Genomic DNA, 25,807 nt, shown 5'->3' on the forward strand with positions numbered 1-25,807 from the left:
ACCTGCATACACCCCAGCGTAAGTGGGTAGGGTCTGACACATCCCAATCTGATGAGTCTAGTGTCAGACCTAAGACGAAACGCTGGTTAATAGAGCAAACGCCTGAAAAACCTTACATCTGATGTTTTTGACAAGCTCTATTGGTGAAAAATATCTAATTCCCTCCATGGGAACTTGGAATTTTTCATTCGAAACAAAATATGTTGAGCAGCACTCATTTTAAAAGTCTCGTGCCCACATAAATTCAGTAAGCGGGTCTGACCTACCTGTGATTTACCGATACCTTCATTCTTCGAAGGATCGAACCTCTTCCAGTCGTACAGACTGAGCGAATTGGCTGTGTGGTTCTAGTCATGTAACTGTGAACTTGCATTTGGGAGATGGTGGATTCGAACCCCACGGTCGCTTCCTTCCCATTTTCCCATTCTTGTGTCAGTGAAAACATTCAATTGCGTCAACTACTAGAAAAAAAAAGCACTTCCTCTTTTTTTTTACAATTTGTTTTACGTCACATTGACACAGAGAGATCTTAAGGCGACGATGGCATAGGTGTGGAGAAATAAATATTATTATATAGTATTGTGCCTAGTGGCAGGTCGGTGTCTTAGTACGGAGAATTTCTGACGCCAGTGTTCCCTCTTTTCAGCTTCTTCTTTCAGTCTGCTGTATATCTTGCCATCTTTCATGTCATCCAGATGTTGAATTATTATTCTTCCTCGTCCTGCACTTCCTTTGATATTCCCTTCGATGACGTCGTGTATGAACTCGTGTCTAAGTATGTGCCCAATCCAGTTGGCGTTTCTCTGGAGAATTGTATTCAATTTTTTTTTCTCTCCTCCTCTTCTCAGTACATCGTGGTTTGTCGCCCGATCTGTCCACTTGATCTTCTGTATTCTCCTCCAACATCACATTTCAAAACTTTCTGGGTATTTTTTTCTCCCTCTTTCTCATGGTCCACGTCTCTGCTCCGTACAGTGCTGTGCTCCAGATGCAACACTTCACCAGTTAAATTTTGCCCCCTCTGCCGGGGCACAGTCGCAGCATCTGCTTTTGTGAAAATGGGAAACCATGGATAACTATCTTCAGGGCTGCCGACAGTGGGGTTCGAACCCACTACACTTCCTCTTTAAACAGTAATCTTTAGCGACAATGATTGCTAGAACAAACGGGATGAGATCAGCTCCATGGATGAAGTTGTGTAGTTAAACCGGTTTCGGTGTGGGGTCATGTGAGGCGAATGGAGGAGTGTAGGTTACCTAGAAGAATAATGGAGTCGGCCATAGAGAAGCAGATGGAGGCCGAGGCGATTATGGTTAAAGTCAGTTTTTAAGGGTGGGGTCGCAGAGCTAGAGGCTTGACACTGAACTCTGAAAGCCATAGATAGAGCTCGGAATGCTCCCGGACTGTCTTTATCTTCTTGTGTACACTATTGTGTTAGCCACTTCCGGCCGCTGTTCCACCGGCTGTTCCACGCAGGCAGGTGTGGCAACAGCAGCAGGTGATACGGAGCAGGTGGCAGGCGCTTCTTGGCACGGGATCACTGCTCAGACCATCTGCACGTCCTCGCCAAACACTACTCTTCGCTCTTTTCGCTTTCCGTTTGTCAAAAGGGCGTCCGATCGGTTTTGTTTTTGTTTTTTCAGATTAAAAAGTCCGGTTTTCTGCATATTCTCAAACAGAAGTAACAATGCACGCACTCCGCAGAATCCCTTCCTTGTCGTAACAGCGCACGAAAAGCGCGGCAACTTGGGAACGTGGTGGATTGGCTCCAAAGGAGCCTTTAACTGAGTCTCACTTATCTTCCACTTGTGGCAGGCTTCTATCGAACATTCTTTCCCAACTGATCTTGTTTTTCGACCCTGACGGTATTGTTAGCGAAGCCTTCACATCCTTCGTGGACCTTCGCTTTCTTTTACGGATGCTTTCATCCTCCGAACCTCTTCATATTTCCCTGTAATAAGTATTAGTAGAGAATGGTTGTCCAGTTGTACTTCCTCGTACAAGAGCAATCACCACCCCCACAGAACATGGTTGCCCAGTTTCTGCCTGGGCCGCCACTGAGCTGTATGCTATGTTCATGATTATAACTTAGTTTCTTTTCACTGGGTTCAACCCGCGGTGGTAGTCAACATTCCATGTTGTACGATGTCAGCAGGAAAATATTTGTGGTGAATTTTTTATGTTTACGCGACAAAATAAATTAAAACTCAGCTATAGATCGCCCAACACCAAGGAACATTTGGTGACCGATCACTCACATACAAAGTTACAGTGGCTCAAAGTGAAACTCGTACACTGAAGAATAACCTTGTATTGATCATGGTAATAAGGTAACTATGATGAAAAGTGAAACGAAATCTGGATTGTCTTATACCATAGACATTACAGATTATGTACTGAAAATACCGATCACGTGGAACTATACATTAAATACAAAATAGTCTGAGTTGTCTACATAATAGGTCAAAATGAAACTCGTACAGTACATTGCTGATGTCAGTGTAAACAGTACAAAGCCTATTCACTCCCTCATTCCTAATCAGACTTCTGCCCAGGTTAGACGTGCTTCATTCCGAGACCTGCATAGAGTACGCACGGTACAGAACAAATGCAATGGGACGTCAGGATGGACAAACTTCACTAGGAGAACGTTAACGTATCATCCATCGTCATAGACAACGTAAATCTCTAAGAGAAATAGCCAAAGTCGTAAATAGATTGCATTCCACTGTACAAGACACCATGAAACGTTTCAAAGAACGAAAAGTGTCAGTCACCAAGGCAAGAGATAGCTCCAGAAAATCTTTAGTCAAAAGGATGAATGCTGATTACTTAATGAGATGAAAGAGAATTCAAAATTATCTGCTCCTAAGTTGACTTTAGAGGCTGAAAATGGTCAGGAAAGACATGTAATCCTGAAACCGTGAGAAATGTGTTAAGGAAGCATAATTTAACGACCGAGTAGCTAGGAAGAAACCTTTCATTAGTGAAGTCAACAGAAGGAAGAGAGTCGCATTTGCAGTTAGAGTCGCGCGGCTGTGAGCTTTCATCCGGGAGATAGGGAGTTCGAATCCCACTGTCGGCAGCCCTGAAGATGGCTTTCCGTGGTTTCCCATTTTTCACACCAGGCAAATGCCGGGGCTATACATTAATTAAGGCCACAGCCACTTCCTTCCCACTCCTAGGCCTTCCCTATCCCATCGTCGCCATATGACCTTTCTGTGTCGGCGCGACGCAAAAAAAAAAAAAGTTCTCTTCACCGACGAGTGTAACATAAACCTCTTTGGATCCGATGGGAGGGCTTGTGTGTAGCGAAAGCCAAATACCGAAATTCAAAAGAAAAATCTTCGACCATCTATGAAACATGGCAGTGAGTCTGTCATGATATGAGGCTGTATGGCTGCTAGTGGGGTTCATAGAGGACGTTATGGACCGACATGTATATTTAAATATCTTACAGAAGAATGTGCAACCCAGTGCTCAAAACCGTGGGATTAGTAGTACATTCGAATTTTATCAGGATAATGATCCGAAACACCAGGCTCTGAAAGTTCACACCTGGCTTCTTTCCAAGAGCAAAAATGTATTAGAAACCCCACTCCAGTCACCGGATATTAATGTAATAGAACATCTATGGACTCGCCGCCGAGTCTACCAGAGACAAGAATGACTTGAAGAAAGCAATTTTAGAAGAATGAAACAAGATTCCTGTGTGTTACTGTGAAAAGCTGGTGAAATCAGTACCCAGGAGATTGAGGGACTTTGCAAACAATTAAGGGGTTTCCTACAAAGTACATACCTGCCAACCCTTCCGATTTACCCGGAAACTTTCCGGTTTTTAACTCGTCTTCCGATTTTCCGATTTATTTTTACTTCTCCCTATTTTTGACCAATATAACTTCTAGTACGGCCAATACTCTTCCCCTGTGTTTGTGTAATTTACGAAACCTCATTTTCAAGAGTATTTATTTGATGCTTTATTTCGTGAGTATTTCGTCCTGCGCCTTCGTGTATCGTGTTTCCCGCTCACCACAGCAGCGTGTCCGCTTTATACAGCTGGGGATTCGGGGCGGCAATTGTCCTGCAAGCAAGACAGGCTGGCGTGCGCTAGCGACTCAGTTAATCGGGATGAAAGAATGAGTTTATTATTGTTCGCGCTCTGTTAACATCGTTTCTGTGCGTAGTTTCGTCGGAGTTTTAGGCCCCTTTTTTTCTTGCATTTGTATGCTTTCCCCCACTGCCAAAGTCGTATGTTAATAATATATGGGACATATAGAATTGTTTTGTATGTGGTAGTTTCGCGTATTTAAGTGCATCATTTTAATGAGTTGAATGTTTTTAAGGGGGTTGTGTCGGTGACAGTTTCAGGTAGTTTATTTTCTCGTTAAGGCCAAAAATATAACAAACGTTATCTCCAAGTGTTCAGAGATACCTGTAAATTTCCGTTCATTTTACCGTGTGATAAAGAAACTACCATATTCTTTCGCGTAATTAACGCCCTTGCATAATTTACGCATCCCAATATTTTTGGGTCCAAAGTGGACAAAAAACAAATGTTCACGTATCTGACGCTCCCACAACTTCGAACATCCATCACGCAGCTCCGGTTGCGTTTCGAAACTACTCAAGTAGCAGGCTTCCTATTGCGAAAGCGGGCATTCCAGATACAGGGCAACGTGTTGTTATTAGCCGGCACTAGTTTTACGAGTGTTTCGGGTACGTGACATTCTGTGATCTCAAAATTGTCAGTCCACTAGTAATACTGCATCATACTAACTTGCGGTGATCAGTTACGCCGAAACATACGGGAAGAGGGCAGCGAGTATTCAATGCCCAAATGAAAAGTGCGCTACCGCGGTAACAGAAGTGCACTTCAAGCGGCCAACATGTCTCGCAAAGCATTTCGCGGACCAAAAAGCAGCAAGTTTCCGCAAGTAGAGAAGGATCTGCTTAAATATATGATTTTGTGACGCAACGTTGGATAAGCAATTTCTCACGAAATGCAGTATTTTAAAGAATGTGAAATAACCGCTGCACATGGAATCAGTGTCTCGGATTTGAAGGTTAGCCGAGTCTTGATTAATTTTATGAAGAGAAATGGACTTCCTCTTCGGCGAAGAACATCATCATGCCAAAAATGACGAATGATTTAAACCATTTTCATCGTTTTGTGACTGAGAAGCGTAAAGTGAGGAATATTTGATCTCCCTTATAGGAACCGCAGATCAGACGCCAATCAGTTTCCATATGCCACAAAGTCGAACAATCGATAAGAAAGAATCATACAGTGTTATCGTACGCGCTACCGGAAGCAAAAAACAACGATGTACTGCAATGCTTGCTATAACAGCTGATCTCAGAAAGCTTACACCTTACATTGATCTAAAACGAAAAACAATGCCCAAAGCAAAATTTCCGCGAGTGATCCACGTTCGTATTCAAGAAGAAGAAGGATGGATGGACACGTCACTCGTACAAGATTGGATACGAACGGTTTGGAGTAATGTAGCAGGGTCCCTCCTTCGATGCCCGGCCCTTCTCGTGTTGGACAGTTTTTTTCCGGTGTGTCATTGTTATGGCATTACATGAATTGTACTTTTATTAGTTCATGTTTTCACTCCAGGTCGTATTGTCAGCTCGTAATGGGAAGAATATTTTCCAGTCGGTACTTCCATCCCACGTGTCTAACTTACCTGATGTACCCTATTTGAATTTTCAGGAAAAATCTCACTCCGGAATTTTACGCCAAATGACGATAACCGCAAACGAGTTGAACCAGTTGTGTTTTTATATTATATTTGATGTATCTTTTAAATGTAAATGAATTGTAAATATCTTAATTGCTTGAATAATTTACGCATCCGAAGTTTTCGCCTGTATTTTTCGTCAAAAAGTGCGTTAATTACGCGAGAAAATACGATATTATGCATTTTGTTGCGTGTGTCGGTGTGACATAAATATTATTATTCGTTTAAGTGTCATAAATGATAATGATAAGGTACATTTTCTTGTAACCACTTTTATGTTTTGGTAGTTTAAGATTTGAAATTTAACGGTCAATTCGCATTGTAACTGTAGATATGTATGCCTTTTATCTTGACCTTTTTTCACCTAGACTGTGGTGGAATATGTGTGATGAAATCCAGGAATAAAAAAATCTTCCTATTTTTGGTTTATAAAAGTTGGCAGGTATGAAAGTATTGATTATTTGGATTCGTATTCTATTTACAACATCTACCGTGACAAAAGACAATTAGTTTGTATAGTTAAAAAGTGTACGAGTTTTATTTTGAGACAAAATCTATTTAATTGTGATAAAATCTAATTTTCTGGTGCATTGTTCCAAATTATGAATTTGCTAACTATGGATTGTATGAAGGTTATACTCGCTAGTATTATCAAATATTCATTTCGTTAATGTTCTGCATGTCCTTTGTTTTTTATTAACTGTTACACAAGTCATTATATCACTGTACGAGTTTCACATTGAGCGACTGTATAAATCCGAAACTAAAACATTGTACAATCATAATTTATTAACGACAATACCTCCGAATGGAGTGTGCGCTGACAGCCACCGGTAGACTTACATCTAGTTCCCGTTTCTCTGCCATCCGGTACGATAAAACGAAACGTCAAAATTGACACGCAGGCAGCTAAAATGGCGTCGAATGAAAATGTATTTGTCCAGCCCTGTAGATGAGGTCACGATTATTATTATTATTATTATTATTATTATTATTATTATTATTATTATTATTATTATTATTATTATTATTATTATTATTATTATTATTATTTGGTGAAGGAACTCCCATGTCTTAGAATCTTAGAATCGATGATGCAGAAAACCACAGGTCTCTGAATAAGCCCCCCGTCTCCGGATGGGCTCAACAAGCTGTTTGTTGAGGTAATGTTGCTTCCGTTTTTCTTTTATTAGATTCCTCTTGGTCCATTTTTTTAAATCCGTGTGGTATTTTGTCATTTATAAGGCTTGTCTTACCTTATCCAATACACTCATTCTTCCAGGAGCCCCACAGCGTGCCACTTTGTGTTCAGAGTCTCAAATGTGCCACTCCACATTATCATCTCCTCCAGTCAAAGATGCCAGAAATCATAAATGTTGTGTGCTTATAATTATTTATGTATGTAGGTTAAAAAGAGTACAGCTTGAAAGTGTATATTTTAGTTAAAACCAGTGCTACTTTTGACTCTTAAATATTTAATGGAAGGTATATTTGCATCATAAATACACGTTCAGGAAGCGATGTATTAAAGTACCTAAAAATTAAGTAACATAGTCCACACTGATGACACTGGCATGTAATAAAGAAACAAGTTTAGTTCTTTGTGACATTAAAATGTACTTTATGTTTCACCAGTTCTTCAGCGTTGGGTTGCTAAAAGCAGCAGGGTTTCAGTGTGTACGTCCAGCCCTTGTTTCGTCGGATTTCTATACGGGGTCGGGTATGAGTTAAGATGAATCTGTCGTGACAGGATTTTATGACCGGATGCCCTTCCTGACGTCAACCTAATCACAGGAGTTATTGAGTTGGAATGAATGACGTGCTATATGATAGTAGGAAGAGAGAGGGTGAAATCCGGTGCCTGTCGAATAGCGCCAAGGGGTCTGCTCAAGGCTTAACGTCTCCATCCGACGGACGAATCACCAACAGAGATTTGGCATTTAATCCAGGGTTTTAGCACGCAATCTAGTGATTAGAAATTGTATACCACCACATCTTCTACCCTGCCGGCCAACATTTTGATGGTGAAATATTTTTCGACCAACGGGACTCGAACCGGCTAACCCCGGTGTCAGACCGTTTCGACTTCAACGCCTTAACGATCATGGCCACCAGGCGGGCCAGCATCAGGCTTTGAGTTTTGACCAATAATTATTTTTCACCAACAAATAGGAAAACATGTTCATGTGTGTATGTCGACCCAGGGTCAGGTCTCGCAGCGCTGGAGGAAGACATTGGATTCATGTCTTTGGCGCAGAAGGATTTCTAATGAACAACGCAGCGATATTTAACAACTTTTCGATTCAAAAGTTGGGTAAATTAGTACTGTATATCTTACTACTTTGCGGGTGGGCGTCTGCCTTTGCTTGTATGCCATGGGGTTGATGACTTCGACGTTAATTTCTCAAACATCTTCAATACAAAAATATCGATACCGTTTCCTGTCATGATAGTAATATATTAAAATACAGTACCTATAAAGTAACATATTTTACTACAATTATCTAACCGCTTTCAAGTGATTAATTTGAGAGACGGTTTATCACTGTTCATACTTGTTTACAAGGTCCAGACGTCCGTGCGTACATGGCCTGTTATTCTGTGTAGTGCGGGACTGTGCCACTTGGCGCGCTGCGAGCATTCAGCTGTTTGGTGCATTTATGTTGTCGGCGCGTCGGATGTTGTTTAGTTGAGCTGAGAAGCGCGTGTAGTATGTTTGTGTGTGCAAAGTTCGAGTTTGTGTGCAGTTAATTTGTGTCTGGCAAAGTGTACATTTCATTGTATGTTGCCTTATTTTGGAGTTACTTCTGCTAGGTAAGTTAAATTAACACTATATTGCCTTATTCTGTGCTCAAGGAAATAGCTGACAAATACCAACATGTAAATTTGGAATTATCTCCTATTTCATAACCTCATATTGCAGTTGAAGGAGCTGTCATGTCTGTTTCTGTTCAGTTATCTTAAATTCATTCGTTGACCTTCAGTCGTAATAACGCTCACAGCTATGGGATCACAGATTTCCTTCAAAACAGATTTCCTTCTGGAGATTTGTATCATTAGGCCGTACCGTATTTAACGAGAAGGTGACCCTTCAGATTTCAGAGTCGGAAATTTGCGTGAGATTATCTGTAACACCGTTGGTCTAGTGGTTAGCGGGCGTCTCGGGTTCCTTTTTGCTCTTGAGCTTATCTCAAACCAGCTATTGCATTTACTTCAGCGGCGAATAGCTCTTGCAGTGAGCAATAAAGCCAGCCCAACTAATTGGACGCAGTTCTATGTACTGGCTGACTCTAGGGCTACAGAAAATAACACCCTTATTCCGTTCCGTTTAATGTTTCTTTTGTAATACAAGTAGCCCTCTTCTCTTCTATTAAAAGCATAGGTTTTAAATTAGACCGTTTGACCGTTCTGGATGCGGAGTAATGTTATTTTGTGAACCCACCTTAGGCCCACTGTAACTAATTTTGTGATTTAATATGTGGCTGTTATATAGGCAGAACTTCCGTCACTCATCGGTAATTTTGATAAAGATGTACTATCTATTCTGCCAGTCCCGTGGTGTAGGGATAGCGTGCCTGCCCTTTACCCGCAGGCCTCGAGTTCGATTCCCGGCAAGGCCAGGGATTTTCACCTGGATCTGAAGGGCTGTCTGACGGTAAGGTAGCGGCCCCGGTCTAGAAAGCCAAGAATAACGGCCGAGAGGATTCGCCGTTCCGATCATACGACACCATGTAATCTGCAGGCCTTCGGGCTGAGCAGCGGTAACTTGGTTGGCCAAGGACTTTCGAGGCAGTTACTCCGTTGGGTTTGGTTTGGGTACTATCTATTCTACAGTCGCCTATTGCGATACGGCAAATGTATTTATTTGAAGTTACATGCATCTCCAAATATAAAAATGTTTCAAATTGTACGTCTTATTAATTTCAACATATTAACATGTCCTAGTTATTGCTAATTCATTTTACATTACTAGCAAGAGAGATACAACCAAATGCAGGTTAATGTAAGTATTATTAGTTTTAACTTTTGACAGTCAGCAGTCTTAATTGGTTCAAAGAGAAAAGCGAACCATTTACTGAATGCTCTTACATGAAATTCTGCCAACAGTATGGATCCCGGAAGTTCGAGGTATATGGATCGAGAGGATGTTTGTTTTCCAAGAAATTTCATCTGGAAGGGAGAGAATTGATAACCATTTGTAGGGACATGTTGGTGGATTCAGCCACCACATTTATTAGAAGTAAAATATTTTGTGCAACAAAATGCCATGTTACATTTTGAGCTAAATTTAATGTAAAAATGACGGCATTGTTATTTATCACTGTTATCGCTGTGTATTATTGCACCTCCTGCATGTTTCTCCATTGCATATCATATTTTATCAGACGGTGGTAGGTGCAACATTTTTCGATAAGAAGGGACAGAACAGTTCCAACCGCGGGAAAACCATCTTCAGGGTTGCTGACAGTGGGATTCTAATCCACTATCTTCCGGATGCATGCTCACAGCTGCCAACAGTCAGCTTACTTTTCTTTTCTTTGGAATGATGTAAGGAGGGATGTTCAGTGAATCCTGCGCTGCCATTCCAGGAGACGAGTGCGCAGCCCTCTTTCTGTCGCGTGGGCATCTCTTCCTGCTGTTTTGGTACCACTGGTGTAGGGAATCACTGGAGGATTGGTAGTACTGGGAATTTAATCATATTCTCCTTCTGTATGTGGTGCAATGTGAATATCACACAAGCTTCTCGACCGTCTTGTGTCTCCCAGTTATCGCCCACTTGCTGAGCTGTCTACTGTAGCATTTCCTTGTCATGTGCAACATAGTTTTTCACGGACCGCTATTGGCATAAGGAAATGTCATGAAGACCATCCAGAGTCGCTTCTGCTAGTTGATATTATTACATCATTCGGGGACATAACCCGTTGTCACCTCGAACTGAACAGTCAATCTGTTGGAAGTAGGAACAGATTTCGCAGTTTGTTGCCACGGCTTCTTTGCTTTTGAAGATGCCGAAAGACAAGTTTACGTGCAGATTTAAAGAATATTGTAAGTCTAAATTCTCGTTTCCGCGTGAAAAGATGTCGCTTTGTTTGGAGCCGAATATTTGCTTTGAAAATTTCATTAGAAGATATTATGAAGATAAGTGCAATCCCTGGCCATAATACAGCCGTGCATTGCATAGATTGGAGAAAAACTGAGCGGGTGCCTGCGCCGTTTGGGTCATGTAACTGAAGCTTGCATTCGGGAGATCGTTGACATCCCTGAAAATTGTATTCCGTGGTTTCCCATTTCCGCACCAGGCAAATAATTAAGGCCACGGGCGCTTCCTTTCCATCGTCTCAATAGGACCTTTCTGTGTCGGCGCGACGTAAATTGTAAAAAAAAAAAAAAAAAAAAAAAGAAAATAGAGAAAAGTGTTAATGTGTCAAGGATTAGCTCACTTGGTCTCAATTGTACGTGGGCAAGTCAATAAGTATCTGCAATTTTGCTCTAATTGTCTTTAGGTTGGCTCTGTGGCGTTGTGTGCTGACCGGCCGCTAGATTGCACCGTTGTCCACGTCTGTGGTAGGTTTCAGCGTTATCAGATCAGTACAACTTCGGCTGTTGCGACGTAAAGTTGGCCGCGCCACCCTGTGTTTGTACCAAGGAAGAACAGAGTTCCGTAATCCGTTTTCTGTGGTCTGAGGGTGTACCAGGAGCGGAAATTCATAGAAGACTTTCAGTACAATACGGGAGCAATGTTTTGCCACTGCGAAGTGTTTACCATTGGATTGAACAGTTTAAAAGGGGTCGTATGAGCGTGAAGGATAAGGAAAGATCCGGCATGCGGGCGTCTATCTGCAGCCGTAACTGATGCCAGTATTGAACAAGTGCGTGATATTATCTTGAATGACAGACGAGTGACTGTTGGTGACTTTGCAAACCATGTGCACATTAGCCATGGTTCTGAGACCACACTTCGAAAAGTGAAGGTATTGGCCAAAGAAAGGCAAGGTCCACGAAGAGTATGAAAACGAAAGACTCGCTAAGCCTCCACGCGTGTTACCGTCGGGATCAGAAAAGAACAAGAGTTGATCTAGTGATGTCGGATAGGATAGATGAAAATGAGCCTGACACAGGTAGACCTCAGCTAAGGGCCCCTTTTACGACATGTAGCGGATACCGCGTGTGTGTTCTAACCGCAGGAGGACGGTGCCGATACCTGGTTTAGAACGACATCCCGCATTCTCCTATCGGGAGGAAGGCGTAAGACTATTCGATCCCGCTGGTTTGATGTTAACTTCATTTCTTGTCATATATTGTAGCTCAGAGTTTGACTCATTGGCTCAATGGTGAGCGTTGAGGCCTTCGGTTCAGAGGGTCCCGGGTTCGATTCCCGGCCGGGTCGGGGATTTTAATCGCCTCTGATTTATTCTTCTGGCCCGGGGACTGTGTGTTTGTCCCAACACTTTCCCCTTCATATTCACACAACACTCTACACGATCAACCACCACAGAAACACGCAATAGTGATTACATCCCTCCAGATAGAGTTGGCATCAGGAAGGGCATCCGGCCGTAAAACAGGGCCAAGTCCACGTGTTCGACACAGTTCGCACCCGCGACCCCACCAAGTGTGGGAAAAGCGGTAGAAGAAGAAGAAGATTGTAGCTCAGCGCTTAAAAGGAAGGCAATGTAGAAGTGTTCTGTACAAAGGTGGTTTTCTAATTGCAGCACGTCATGATCCGTTTTAGAGGCTATCACATTTTTTCTTCCAGCGCGGAGCTACTCCAGTATCTTAGTGATCTTTCCTTCATTTCGATAATCACCATCACTACCATTGACAGTTCGTTACGAAGCGCGCCGTTGTTTGGACTTCTCTGGGGTGGGGTGCTGTAGAACGCATGATTTGAGACGTAAAAGCGTTATTTCCTGGTGAACCAAGAAAATCGATATGACTTTTTTTGTTTGTTTGTAGAAAAGTGGATTTGCAGGGCTTCATATTCTGATAGAGAATATCATCTTGGTTCAGCGGATAAAACATGCTCAAATACCTGAATATTAATAGTCGCCGTTTTTAAATGGTCAGTTCTGTTGAACAGTCTGAATACTCTGTGTCTCAGATGTATCAGCTCAGATGGTCCTGTAGTTTGGACGTGAGTACCATCTTATTAAAACTGTTTAAGTAATATATAATAAGATTTATTCAGTTTAATATTTCCAAACATATCCTAATCATGTGTCAGTTTCCTCTGATAAATTTCATATGTTTTCTCCCATTGTTTGGATACGATACTGTAAAGATTGTATGGTCTTCAAGAGGGCGAGACTGTGTTGTGTGAGGGGCGAAACGGAAGAGATCTGCATCAAACCAGTCTGTCGACTGGTGACTCAGCTCGGGGAATGCCGGTCAGGCTCCGGCTCCAGTTTCTCTAGAGCTTCGGTGGAGACGAGCAGGTGCTTTGTACTGCCTGACCTTGCTTGAATTACGTCACCTACCTACAAGTAGAGCGACCGAGCTGATGGCCTTATGTGGCCAGGCCACAGCTGCAAATTGATTCGGGGACAAGTCCGTCACAAGTAGTGCAGTAGCTGGAACTCCGCACACTTGTAGAACCCCCTAGCAGGTGCTCTGTTGCCTCATTTTCGACCCCGCTCAAAGGTTTCCGGTGCTGCAATGTCCTGTTTAAACAGAGTTATGTTAGGGTTAATAATAACGACGGCAGTTACTGACGGATGCAGTTTCTTTCTATCGTGTATTCGGGAGAAATTTGCGAGCCAAACAGAGAAGTAGGCCTACATACGGAGCTGTATATAAATTACTAAGTGTCTGTACCACGACTGTCACATAAACAGCCAGATACGTAGGCTGCAGTTTTGCAAACTAGAATTTTTTTTCTTGCGTACTACCAGCGGATTTTAACGACGGCATTGTTATACGGAAGATGTAGTAACATTTTTATTGCGTTGGCAATGAGATTACTGAAAATACAGTGAAATTTAGGGCGGTGGTATACCTCTTCTCTGGTGTTTTCGTTTGTTTAGCGCTATTCCTTTTGAAATTGGAATACAGTACTAGAGTCCACTATCAGACTCTTATTAAGTTATAATGTGGAAGTTCGGGTCAAAAACATAATTAGGACTGAAATCTACACATGCCGGTAGGAAGAAATGTTAAAATGAACTATATAAGGAAACTCAGAAATTGTAGAAAATAGACTGAAAATGTAACCTGGATTCAGGTTATGTATCTTATCAAATAATTCCTACCACACGGTATAGGCCTAATTTTGTATTTTGTCTAACACTCGAAAGTATTTATATTCGTAATCAATGCCATCGTATGCGGCGTAGGAACATTGATTTTATTAATAATTCAATTCAGTCTTGCTAATTTAATAAGTACTTAGTTTCTTTTTTTCCAAGACAATGTTAGAATAGCATTATCTCACTTTAATGTAAATACTTGTTAGCAAGATTTTGTGAAGTCAAATATAACCGTAACGTCCCCATTCGACGGACGAATCACCATGAACAACATCGTATAGACTACCTTTACTCCATATGTGCGTCGCGGGTAGCTTTGCAGTGGAACCCAAGCTTTTGACACGCACTCCAATGATTAGGAAATGTGAACTATCACCTCTAGTGCCCTACCGACTAACATTTAGAAGGTAAAAGAAAAATGTTTTAACGATTGAGACTCGAACCCATAAATAACTGGGTGGCAGCATCAAACTATGTTGCCGTAACGAGTACGGCTACCTAGGAAGGTTGCTATTGAAGTGCTTGTGTGCAACTCATATAGTCAGTAACAACAACTTGTTAGCTTGGAAAATCTTTAAAAATTCTGTGATAGCTGGACAGGAGCCATGATATATACACGAAGTATCATGCAGTTGTAGATTCATCTTGATGTGTAGCCATCTTGATTCTTACAGTAGCGTCGTCGATAGGAGCAAAGTTTCAGATAAGAACGTTAAGTGCCTCTCCAACTTCGGCATAACTAAACTCGGGAATATTCTCCCAAATTGCATATAAACGATAGTCGTAATGCGCGTCTTCAAACGAACTTCCAGATAAATGTGCAAACTGCCTCATACATTTAAATCGCACTTTCATCTGACGACCCTAAATGTTGTAAAACTTCACGATGTACTTCAATACATGATAAAAAATGTATGTTATCATACAAACTCCATCATATTAGGTTTGTTGGGGTGTTATCCAACTCCCCTGTATCCTTCGATATCCCGGAGTGTCTTGGAAAGTAAGCGAGCACGAAGCTCCCGCTCCTCTGTCGATCGACCACGTGCTTGGGCGGGTGACTAGAAAAGTATGAACTTGTTTGAGCTACTAGGACAAGTTCCCTTTGTATGAGTTGTCTTGCTTATGCACATGTCCATCAGATTTAAACATATTAATACAAGTTTTTAACTTGTTTGAATTATGCTTTTCTTTCAGACACCGGTCACTTTCTTTCGTTTATTTTACTTCCTTATACAAATTTATTTTCCTTATGTTATTTTTCCTTTAGTTGGTACGACTGAGACTGGTTTGTTCATAACTCTTGAAGTACGCAATCATCACAGACGGGAAAATTACGAAATTCCATATTCTAAAGCATGTCTGGTAGCACTGCAAAAACGAATTTTATGATGTGCAGTGTGTAGATTTCATTTTGTGCCGAAAAAATAGTTTGGTGAAATTTGCAGATTTCATGAACATCGTAGACCATTACTTCATATGTTTAAGATTTGCGATTACAGTAGAAATCTTGTCACCGAGCGAGTTGGACGCGTGGTTAGGGGCACACAGCTGTGAGCTTGCATTGAGCCCCACTGTCGGCAACCCTGAAGATGGTTTTCCGTGGTTTTCCATTTTCACACCAGGCAAAGTCCTTCACCCGCATTCACATCCGCGGATAATGTAAATATTTAACTAAATATATATTACACGCAACTTACTGAAAATGATAGATCTGTTAACATAATATAACAGGCACAGAGCCCTTACAGTCACAGGATTATGAGGGATTTTCTCTTGCGACAACTACCGACGTATTGACCATTGTTCCTTCCTTCCATTAACTGCGGGCAGGAGATATACGGCTTTATGGTCTCAAGACTCGGTATATATCACCATTCTCCCATACCACTGCTAAGGGTCGTCTAACCACAAGCAAAAATAAGAGTATAGGCCTACCTGAGTGAAAATCAATAAACTTCAATATTTCGAAATTATCAAAAAAAGATTCGCACTACCGTATAGTATGCATCCGCCAAGACAGTAACTTTGCGGATACCGGTATATCCGTGGATATCCGCATCGGTGGCGAGAATTCATCTTTCTTAGAAACGCACGATTTCATTTTCCTGATTTTTGCAGTATTGGATTGAAATAAATAAGTCACCAATACTGCACTGATAATCCCTACAAAATTTAAATTAACACTTTAGTGGTCGCGTGACGTCTCGAGACATCACACATGTTTATTTCCGTCATTGCTAGGCCACTCGCCGGAAATGTCATCTACCTTTCAAGTAACTATTCGCAACCAACATAATAAAGAATCAGCGCACCAGTGTTAAGCCTAACTTGTGATAACTGATTTTTACACGCATGCCAACAGCGCCTGATGGACGCCACGCGAACTTGAACGTTACACAGTAAGTTCCCATTTTCGAGTATTGTCTTCAATATTATTGCAGTAATTATTCTTCAGAAGGATGCTTGCCAAAACTTACATTTTTCGTATTTTTAGGGCTGGACATGAGTGAAAATGAAAGGAGATATAATCTTGACCGCTTTGACAACAGGAGGACTGTGTCGAGTTTGCTTGGGGAAGATGATGAAGATGGTGAATTCTACAGTGACTATGAGGGAGATGAAAGCAGAGGTGAAAGTACAGACGCTGAACAAGACGCAGACAGTAGTGAAGAAGCATGAGGGCCGATGACCTTAGATGTTAGGCCCCTTTAAACAAGCAGCATCATCATCATCATCATCGAAGAAGCATGAAAAAATGTCAGTGCGAAATGGAGTTTCTAAGTAGCGTAAACGTATTCCTTCCAGAAATGTTCAAACCCGGCGAGGAAATATCGTGTGAAAGATGTTGCAGAGCTTGTTAAATCTCCTCAAGATTCTGGGAGCTATTTTTTCTACTACAGTGGAGTGCAGAAGTAGAAAATTGAAAAGGTTCAAAAGAACTACGGCAGATAAAATGACGTTCGATTTATCAACATCTAAAACAAAGTCCGTAATTGGCAAGCCCTGCAAGGAAGGGTAATTGCACACACACTAAGGACATTTGGGCTAGCGAAAAGACGGCTGTATAACTGTGCCGCTTGTTTATGTCGGACATTTCCTAATGTCTATCGTTAGTTGCTTTTATATCAGTAAATTAGGTTTAGCCTTTATTAATCAATGCAATTAATTAATGAATAATAAATTAATAAAGAAATAATGAATGCCAATCCTTTATTGATATTGGTAATTTGAGATTGCATAATTGCCTCAGAAACGAAATGGTGTCACTCAGCCGCCACGCGACATAGAATTGTGTGCGGCCACTGCAGGGTTAAATAATAAACTGGTAAAAACGCACAGCAGATAAGTCACGGAAAAAAGCGGCAACTCTACTCGTCACGTGTTTAGCAGGGTGTGGGTTGTAGTGTTGGCTACTGAATGAATGATTCGAAGCAGTGTATCGATTCATTTAAGTGTCCGAGTGAATCGATTCACAGGAACGGCGAGCTCACGGCACACGATTCAGCTTACTCCCAGCGGACAGTGCTGAGTGGCGCACTCACTGGACGTTGACGGGGAGCCGAGCTTCCGCTGCAGCGAGACACTGAATCATGGCACATCGAAAGAATCGTGAACGAGCGCGGCTCAGTGAGACACATGATACACACGGCTCCTTATCGGCTCACTGGACACGCGGAGAGCCGAGCTTCCGCTGCAGCGAGACACTGAATCATGGCACATCGAAAGAATCGTGAACGAGCGCGGCTCAGCGAGACACATGATACACACGGCTCCTTATCGGCTCACTGGACACGCGGAGAGCCGAGCTTCCGCTGCAGCGAGACATACAGTGAGCCATCCTACACTGAAAGAATCGTATGCTATAATGGACTCTCGAGCTCAGCTCATTTGAAAATAATACCCATTTGCATTCACTGTCCTCTTCTTACAGGGAGGTTTAAATAATAGATGGATTTATTTGCAGTGTTAAAAAGGTAGTCACAACATAATTCTGAAGTAGCTAGTAAGTAGGTAGGCTATTAGGTTATACTATTTATTAGTTTAATGAATCTTAGTATTATAACTTAGTTGACATTTGACAATTAAACTCGACTCTAGCCTGTCCTATGACTATGAGTCATGCTCATGATCACTCAAAAGTGCCTGTTTTATATTTTGGAAGAACGGCTCAGTATTCTCTCAGTTCATATGTCACATCGTTGCACATGACTTCAATCATATGTGGACATACGCAATAACAGTATGTTGAATCAGAAAACCAGCGGGCTACTGTACATCTTGGGTAGCCTATACAAAATATGACGATTTAAAAAAATCCTCAGCTGATAGAAAAATACTTTTTTTTTAATGACTGAGCGAGTTGTCGTGCGGTTAATATCGCGTGGCTATGCGCTTGCATTCGGGGGATGGTGGGTTCGAATCCCACCGTCGGCAGCCGTTAAGATGGTTTTTCCGTAGTTTCCCCATTTTCACACCAGGAAATGCTGGGACTGTACCTTAATTCAGGCCATGGCTGCTACCTTCCTAATCCTAACCTTTCCCACCCTGCGTCGCCGGAAACCTTCGATGTGTTAGAGTAACTAGCATTTTTTCTAAGAAAGGAGTTCATTGTATGAAGACCAGATGGCAGATGCGAGCACTGAATGCTGTTGCTGCTGTCTTACCAGCACATACTACACAGATGCAGTAGGAGCGGTGACCAGTGAGCCGTGAATCGGATCACTGTATCGATTCAGTAACGTGAACGGAATCAAATGAATCGATTCAGTAAAATGAATCGAATGTCCCATCACTAGTGGGTTGGGAGAGCGATGCCCCTTACTGTTTACCACCAAACGTAGGGAAATATAAAGTAAGGTAACATAGTCACACGTTGAACACTGTAGGTTGTTTGTCGGCAGGTTAAGGTGAAGCAGATGAACATGATCTGATTCACTTCGTTTATGAGGAGTAACGACATCACTGCTTGCAAATGCTCCAAATAGCTCGGGCAGTTTGAAATCTCAGACCCCGAAGCTAATACCCTAATTCCGTGCGGCCTGGAATTCAGCGGAGCTAAACCGAAGAGAAACACTTTTGGAATCTGTGCAATGAGATGTTCTCTAACAAAGCTGTCTTTTTCGGGACACATACTTTTCACCGCGTTATACTATACGTCTATCCAAACATCCTGGCTCTGGTTGAGAACAAGTTCGGTAAGCAAAACAGAAAATAATGACGACGGTATCAGATCCTGATCAGGACTTTGTTTGATGGGTTGGCGGTTGTGGTAGTGCGATGTACACACTATGTCACATGAATCAGATTGACATTTAGAACGCCCATTTTGTCATACCACTATGTCTTCCTGCGAACTCCCACCGGTACGACTGATACGAGCACCAGCTCCAGCGAGCGATACCTCGTCCAGTCTTAACAGTAGCATTGTCCTTTAGCGCACTGTGATTGTTTGTTACTACTTGTCATCCTCAGTGTAGAACTGGGTGCAATCAATTATCCTAAAAGTAACTGTTCGTGGTTTCTCCACTTCGGAATAGACGAATGCCGCGGCAGTGGTCACGGCATTATCCATCACAATTGTGTTACATTGTGACCGCGTCACATATCCATAGAAGGTTATCATTCTTTTCCGGGTGGTGTCTGTTATCGTCTCAACATACGTATATAGTTCGTGGTTGTGCCATCTGCTGTATTCACCATTTTCTTTGACAGAGCCAACGATTTTTCTCAACTTCTTTCTTTCGCCTCCAGTTCGTCAGTCAGGCCTTTCCTAACAAATGTGAGATATTCTGCTGCGTATAGGACACTGTAATGGCTCAGGTTCGCGTTGAAGGATATTGGCATTTTGTTGTAGACACCTTAGTTACCTGATATTGTTCATGCGTTTTGCGAAGGCTTCTTTCTGGAAAATATTATTATTATTATTATTATTATTATTATTATTATTATTATTATTATTATTATTATTATTATTATTATTTGTTTAGGCCTACAATGGACCACGTGGTTCTTAACTCTGGGGAGCTTTTTCTTCTTCGTAGCCCACTATTACCTCATGTTATCGCAATGGATGTCTTTCTTGAGTCCATTTCACTCCCACTCCTAGACGCAGTGATTTAGCTGTTAGTGACTGAAGAGAGTCAGATGTCTTGATTAGCTTTCTGAACTGATCTCGGTTGTAAATGTCAAAGTGATCAATGTTTAGGTATTATTATTATTATTATTATTATTATTATTATTATTATTATTATTATTATTATTATTATTATTATTATTATTATTTCGTTTCACCCTTTTTAGGGTATGTTGAATCGATCATTTCTGTGTGGTGTTGTTTTCTTAGTGCCCAGTATTTCTTCTTTCTTTCTTTCTTTCTTTCTTTCTTTCTTTCTGATCTTTGTTTCCTCTCATCTTCCGACATAATAGGTTTGGTTTTTAATGTAGACTTGTCTCGGAACCTTATATTTTCGTCTTTAGTTATTACTTTAGCTGTTCGATCGAATCTGTAATTTTTAATTCGACTAGGTCGTTTTTTAAGTTTATTAAAACCAGTTTTGTTTTGTGGTTACCGAGGAAGTCAAAGATTTGTTTGCTTAATCTATTAGAGTTCATTCTGAGAAGATGACCGTAACATTTTTTTTTTTTTTTTTCCTTTTTCGCGTAGTATCTGAGTTCTTCAATTTTCTTGTAGAGTGTTTCATTCTTGATCTTATTATCCTGAAATTTTGGTCCTGTGATGTTTCTTACAATTTCCCTCTCTTTTAGCTCGAGTTTCTCCATCTGGCCTTTGAAAATCATGTTTAGTGTTTCTGCTGCGTATAATCAGTGGGTTTTTCTTTCACTGTTTTGTAATGTTTAATTTTGACCCCCATGAAAGGATTTCTTGTTGTATATATCTTTTGTTAGTTGGAAGGCCAGTTCAAGTTTATTTTTCCTGCATTCCATTGCTTTGCATTCCACCTAATCCATTTTCCGATATATTTGAATTCTTTTACTGTTTCAATCTTTTGTTCTTGGACTTCGAGGTATTTATGTGGATGTTTGTTTTTTGTCATGATTTTTAAGTATTATTATTATTATTATTATTATTATTATTATTATTATTATTATTATTATTATTATTATTATTATTAAATTGTCGATAGCGGCTTGCCAAGTCTGCCTCCCTACCGGGTTAATAATGAATACGGTAGAAAATGATCCTAATTGGTATTGTTAAATGAAGTCGTATCTCCCAGATTTCCGTCTAGCCTCTTCGGTGCATTGACAGGCGAGTCCATAAGAATCTGGAGCGCTTGTAAATAATGTAGCTTTGACCTGTGGTGCCCTTGGGGCGATTGCTCCGTGGCCACGAGCCGTTGGCGGTACTTTGGAATGACGAAGTGTCGCTACGCAAGCTTCGTCTGAAAATGGAAACACTCATTCCCAAGATGTTCGAGCACCTGGCGTTTCTCGCAATTTTCTTACTCACGTCTGCTTTGAAATTCAGTATGGTATGAATCATGGCATGTGGGAGAAGTTAGTACTACTGCCCGACTGCCAACACTTGCTCTTATTTTCTTTCGCGACCCGTCGGTTATTTTCTTACTTATCCCTCTGTGCCACAAGTAAATAAGAGGAAAAATATACAAATACTAACACATATGTACACAAATTTACGACCTGGACATTTGTTATGATGTAACAAGGGTAGGATTCTGATGATTTCGCATACATTTTTGTGAGCCCAGTTTTTTTGCAGTTAAATATAAATTTGTTTCACAGTATGAGGTGGTGAGCTAAGCAAATTTGTTTGTGCATTTTTCTCCATTTTTGTGGTATAGAGTATTTTAAAGATTGTTTAAATTGCATTTTATGCATTTTAATTAATTGTGAATACTGTTTGGTTTTTAATGTTTTCAAGAGTGAAGGGGAATTTTTCGATTTTCAAATGTCCTTTATCAGAAGTTAAACTTTGTTTCTTACCAGTACTAGAACTGATTCCAGGAAATAATACAAAGAGCACCTTCTTCCTCTTCTGTGATACCATGAGAACAAAGTATGCTCCTGTAAAGTCAATAAAAGTGGAAAGGAGCTTCTCGGTTTGTCAGCATTTTCTTTTGATGGTTTTTGGCTGATCAAAATGAACACTTCGATTGCCAATTACATTAGGTCACTTATTATAAACTTCGTTAAATAAACTTTATCTTTGCTCACTTGTATTGTTTTGTATAAATTATTATGGCTTTATGTTCAAATCTGACACCAAAACCAAATGTTGAAAATTTCGTAGTTTTAAGTAGCTTTCTTCAAATTTTATAGGGTCGTTTTTCGTTTTCATTTTTCGTGTTTGTAAGTGCATTAAAATTCTAGTAATAGTTAATTTTTCTCAGTTCCGTTGCCTTGATAATAGGTTAATTTTAATTATAAATACACAACATTTTAACAATTTTGCACATATCTTCAGTTTTAAGCGTGACGCACAACGTACTTCTCTTCGTGAGATTTATTAAATCAGTGTGCCTTCTTTTATCATCCTAGTTTTTTTTTGTATTTTTTTTTTTTACATTTAAATTGTATGTTGCCTATTGTACTTCTTGAAATTTTGGATAGTTGACTGCATACGGTTAGCTGCCCCTTAATCGCTGCGTCAAGAATTACGGGCACAAACTGCTCTGGAACCACTATCGTTCTGAGTCGACAGTTTCTTCGAGATTGTCGTCGACAAATCGAGTTTGTGACACTTGCACGGAAATCCGAGGTTTGGATGATTACGGCGGAGACTCTTGCTCGAGAGGTGGGATTCGAGATGATGGGCAAATCGTTTCGACTGTGGAAATAGAAGTAGAACCCCTCACCAGGGGGGATGTCGTGACCAGACAGATTTAGGTTAGATGTAGTATATATTCAATGTAAATTTGTCATTTTGATTCTAACTTTTCTTTTAATGTTATAACGTAATAAATAATAATTCGTTCAGTTAGTAAGATAAGGTAGGGAAGATACATGTTGTCCTAGACTATATAATATTGTTAATGTCTAGGACAAAATAATTCATATTCAGTATAGTAACAGCCAACAATTGTAAGAGGGTATTGTAAGTCATGTATCATAATTCAAGGAATTGCAATAAACGAATGCTCTCTCCCCAGCTCTAGGCGATCCGGAATTGGAGGATGGGAGTATTCTATTCTATTCTATTCTATTCTAGAAGTAGAACAAAGCCGCGATCCACACATCAGAGGCACAGGACTAAATACAAGGAACTTAGGAAAAGGTTACATGAAGCGCGACAACAACTACGATGATTTAATCGCAGAGGTAGTTTCTGTATGAAACGTTCTTAAACATTGGCTTTATGCAGGTGGTTGTTCCTCGTTTCCCAAACGAACAGGAAATTGTGATCCACTGCCTTGTCTTTTCTCCCTTCACTTTTGTTCTTAGGTGACGCTTTAATGCAGTCTGTGAGCACACGCCCACTGAAATGTGGTTTGCATCTCATTTTGAGAGACCATTGTATTTATTTGTCGTTGACTGATACTTTTCCGTTGCCGAAGCTTATAAACTAGACGTGGGATGAAATAAATTTACCCCTTTGTAATTAATGTTGTAGGATAGCACTTTATGTACTGTCGTAGCGCTCATAGTTGGAGTAAAGTTACGGCACTACATTAGAATGAGTTCTGTCGACTTCGTCTATAGCAAGCAAATGCTTGGCTCGTAGTTATCTTCATTTGTGTAGTATTCTTATAAAGCAGTGGTGTCCAAACTGTCTTGATCGCGGATCCTTTTGGGGTTGAAAAAAAATTAGTTTCCTCTTGGAAATTCATATTGCGTGATTATTGCGTATTTAACATCGACATTAGGTCTTATACATTAATTGTCTTGAGTTCATATACACAGTATGTATATATATAATCCTTTATTCAGGGAACTGGCCCTCAACGGGTTTGTCACACGAGACAGAGTATTGCAAGATTTTTATGTTTTACTGTATAAATGGTTTCTGAAAAGAAGCACGGACCCACGCACAGCTGCTAGGTACCTTTCCTCGAAAGCAAACCTCTTCCACAACTCGACCATCATTGCCGGTATGCTGCTTCTTGCACCCTCTTAACAATCCGCAGACGGTGACTGAGTTTACGTAATATTTCTCTAGAATCATCATCTACTAATGGCAATGCCTTGTCGCTGTAGCCACATCTGACGATCTGCTAGCCTCTTCACGGTGCTATATGAACTACATGCCAGTTCACCGACGGAGTTTCTGATGTATGACATCCTTGGTCGTCCCCCGGATCTCTTCCAGTACTTTACTTTCAATAATGGTTTGGAGAAGAGTCATGTCTCGGTACGTGTCCAAGGCCTTCCGCTTGGAACACCGTGATCAACATTGGGGACTGCCTGGTGTACAAACATTAGTCAGCTTTCATGTGTACGCAATGTATCCAGTAGGCTTATATTGACTAATTTTTGTTTCTCAATCACCCAGGCTCGGATTTGGGTGCGAGTTTGTTTCAGTTCAGTAACTTAATAAAAATGAGCCGTTTGCTGGGGATCACTCGTATTTGCGTGGAATGAGCAAGATAGATGAAAGTCCGAGGCGAACCTACATCAGCCACAATTAACCTCTAACCATACGGAACGGCTGCAATGGTTCAGCGAATGGTAATTTGAAATGGAATTGCCCAGCTTAAGCTCGGATATCAGCTTCATTTTGCCAGTGAATTAGTTCCGAAGCACCTGTTCTACATGTTAGGCTTGTTCGGTCTTAATCATTCTTCCTGACTGCATCGTTCTCGTTGTCATTCCCTTCAGCTAGTGTAACGTGGTTTTCATTTTGCCACGACTGTCGGGAAGTTAGTTTCGTATCAGTATATATAGGCCCTATAACTTGTATAAATTATAATTTCAAGAATGATGTGTGCGGGTACAGTTGAATGTGGGCGGGTGTGGGATTGGTTGTGAAGGGTTGTATACAGGGGTGTGAGTGAGGGTCTTCTTACTCTAATATGTATACTTGGGGACCTCGCCTCACACCTACTTTCCAGCGGTAGCCGGGTGTCCATTAGCGGCTTATAGCATTTACTACGTGCACTGCACCCAGAGTTGTCAAGTCGTCTACTAAAAAAAAAAAACAAAAAAAAACATGGCGCAACAGCCCTGAAGGGCCATGGCCTACCAAGCGACCGCTGATCAGCCCCATAGGCCTGCAGATTATGAGGCTTCCTGTGGTCAGCACGACGAATCCTCTCGGCCGTTATTCCCGGCCAGGTCAGGGATTTTTACTTGGGCCTGAGGGCTGGTTCGAGGTCCACTCAGCCTACGCGATTAAAATTGAGAAGCTATCTGACGGTAAGGTGGTGGCCCTGGTCTACTGCACTCGCTACGAAGAAAGGGTAAAGACTGAAGAGAGTGTAGAGGAAAATGATTTGCTGGTATGAGTGGCTCAGACGGTTGAGGCGCTGGCCTTCTGACCCCCAACTTGGCGGGTTCGATCCTGGCTCAGTCCGGTAGTATTTGAAGGTGCTCAAATACGCCAGTCTCATGTCGGTAGATTTACTGGCACGTAAAAGAACTCCTGCGGGAGTAAATTCCGGCACTTTGGCGTCTCCGAAAACAGTAAAAATAGTTAGTGGGACGTAAAGCCATTGACATCATTATTATTATTAGAAAGTGGTTTGACAATCTCTCCACTCCTACAAGGATCACTTAGAACTCAGCAGGGTGTGATTGACTGCTGGCTTCCAGCTCGCTTCCAGGAACTGAGGCCGTCGTGTTTTGTCTCCAAGTATATATTACAAATCAAGATAATTATTATTCTAAGAGTAC

General features: G+C 41.1%; 1 protein-coding gene across 3 annotated transcripts in view; it reads left to right on the top strand.

The window, feature by feature from the left end:
- The window catches only part of RalGPS (Ral GEF with PH domain and SH3 binding motif), a 605,207-nt gene that overhangs the window by 257,130 nt on the left and 322,270 nt on the right, over positions 1–25,807 (top strand). The window contains exon 1 of one of the 3 annotated variants that reach the window (XM_068227553.1): positions 8,431–8,561. The exons of 1 other annotated variant lie outside the window; for it this stretch is intronic. In XM_068227553.1, the coding sequence (XP_068083654.1) occupies positions 8,530–8,561 (32 nt within the window). In that variant the 5' untranslated portion in view covers positions 8,431–8,529. Of the gene's footprint in view, positions 1–8,430; positions 8,562–25,807 lie in introns of those variants that run through there. One more of the 3 variants, XM_067146665.2, reaches the window with a different exon arrangement.

Source organism: Anabrus simplex, chromosome 1 (assembly GCF_040414725.1).
Source record: "Anabrus simplex isolate iqAnaSimp1 chromosome 1, ASM4041472v1, whole genome shotgun sequence".
In the NCBI taxonomy this organism is placed as follows: domain Eukaryota; kingdom Metazoa; phylum Arthropoda; class Insecta; order Orthoptera; family Tettigoniidae; genus Anabrus; species Anabrus simplex.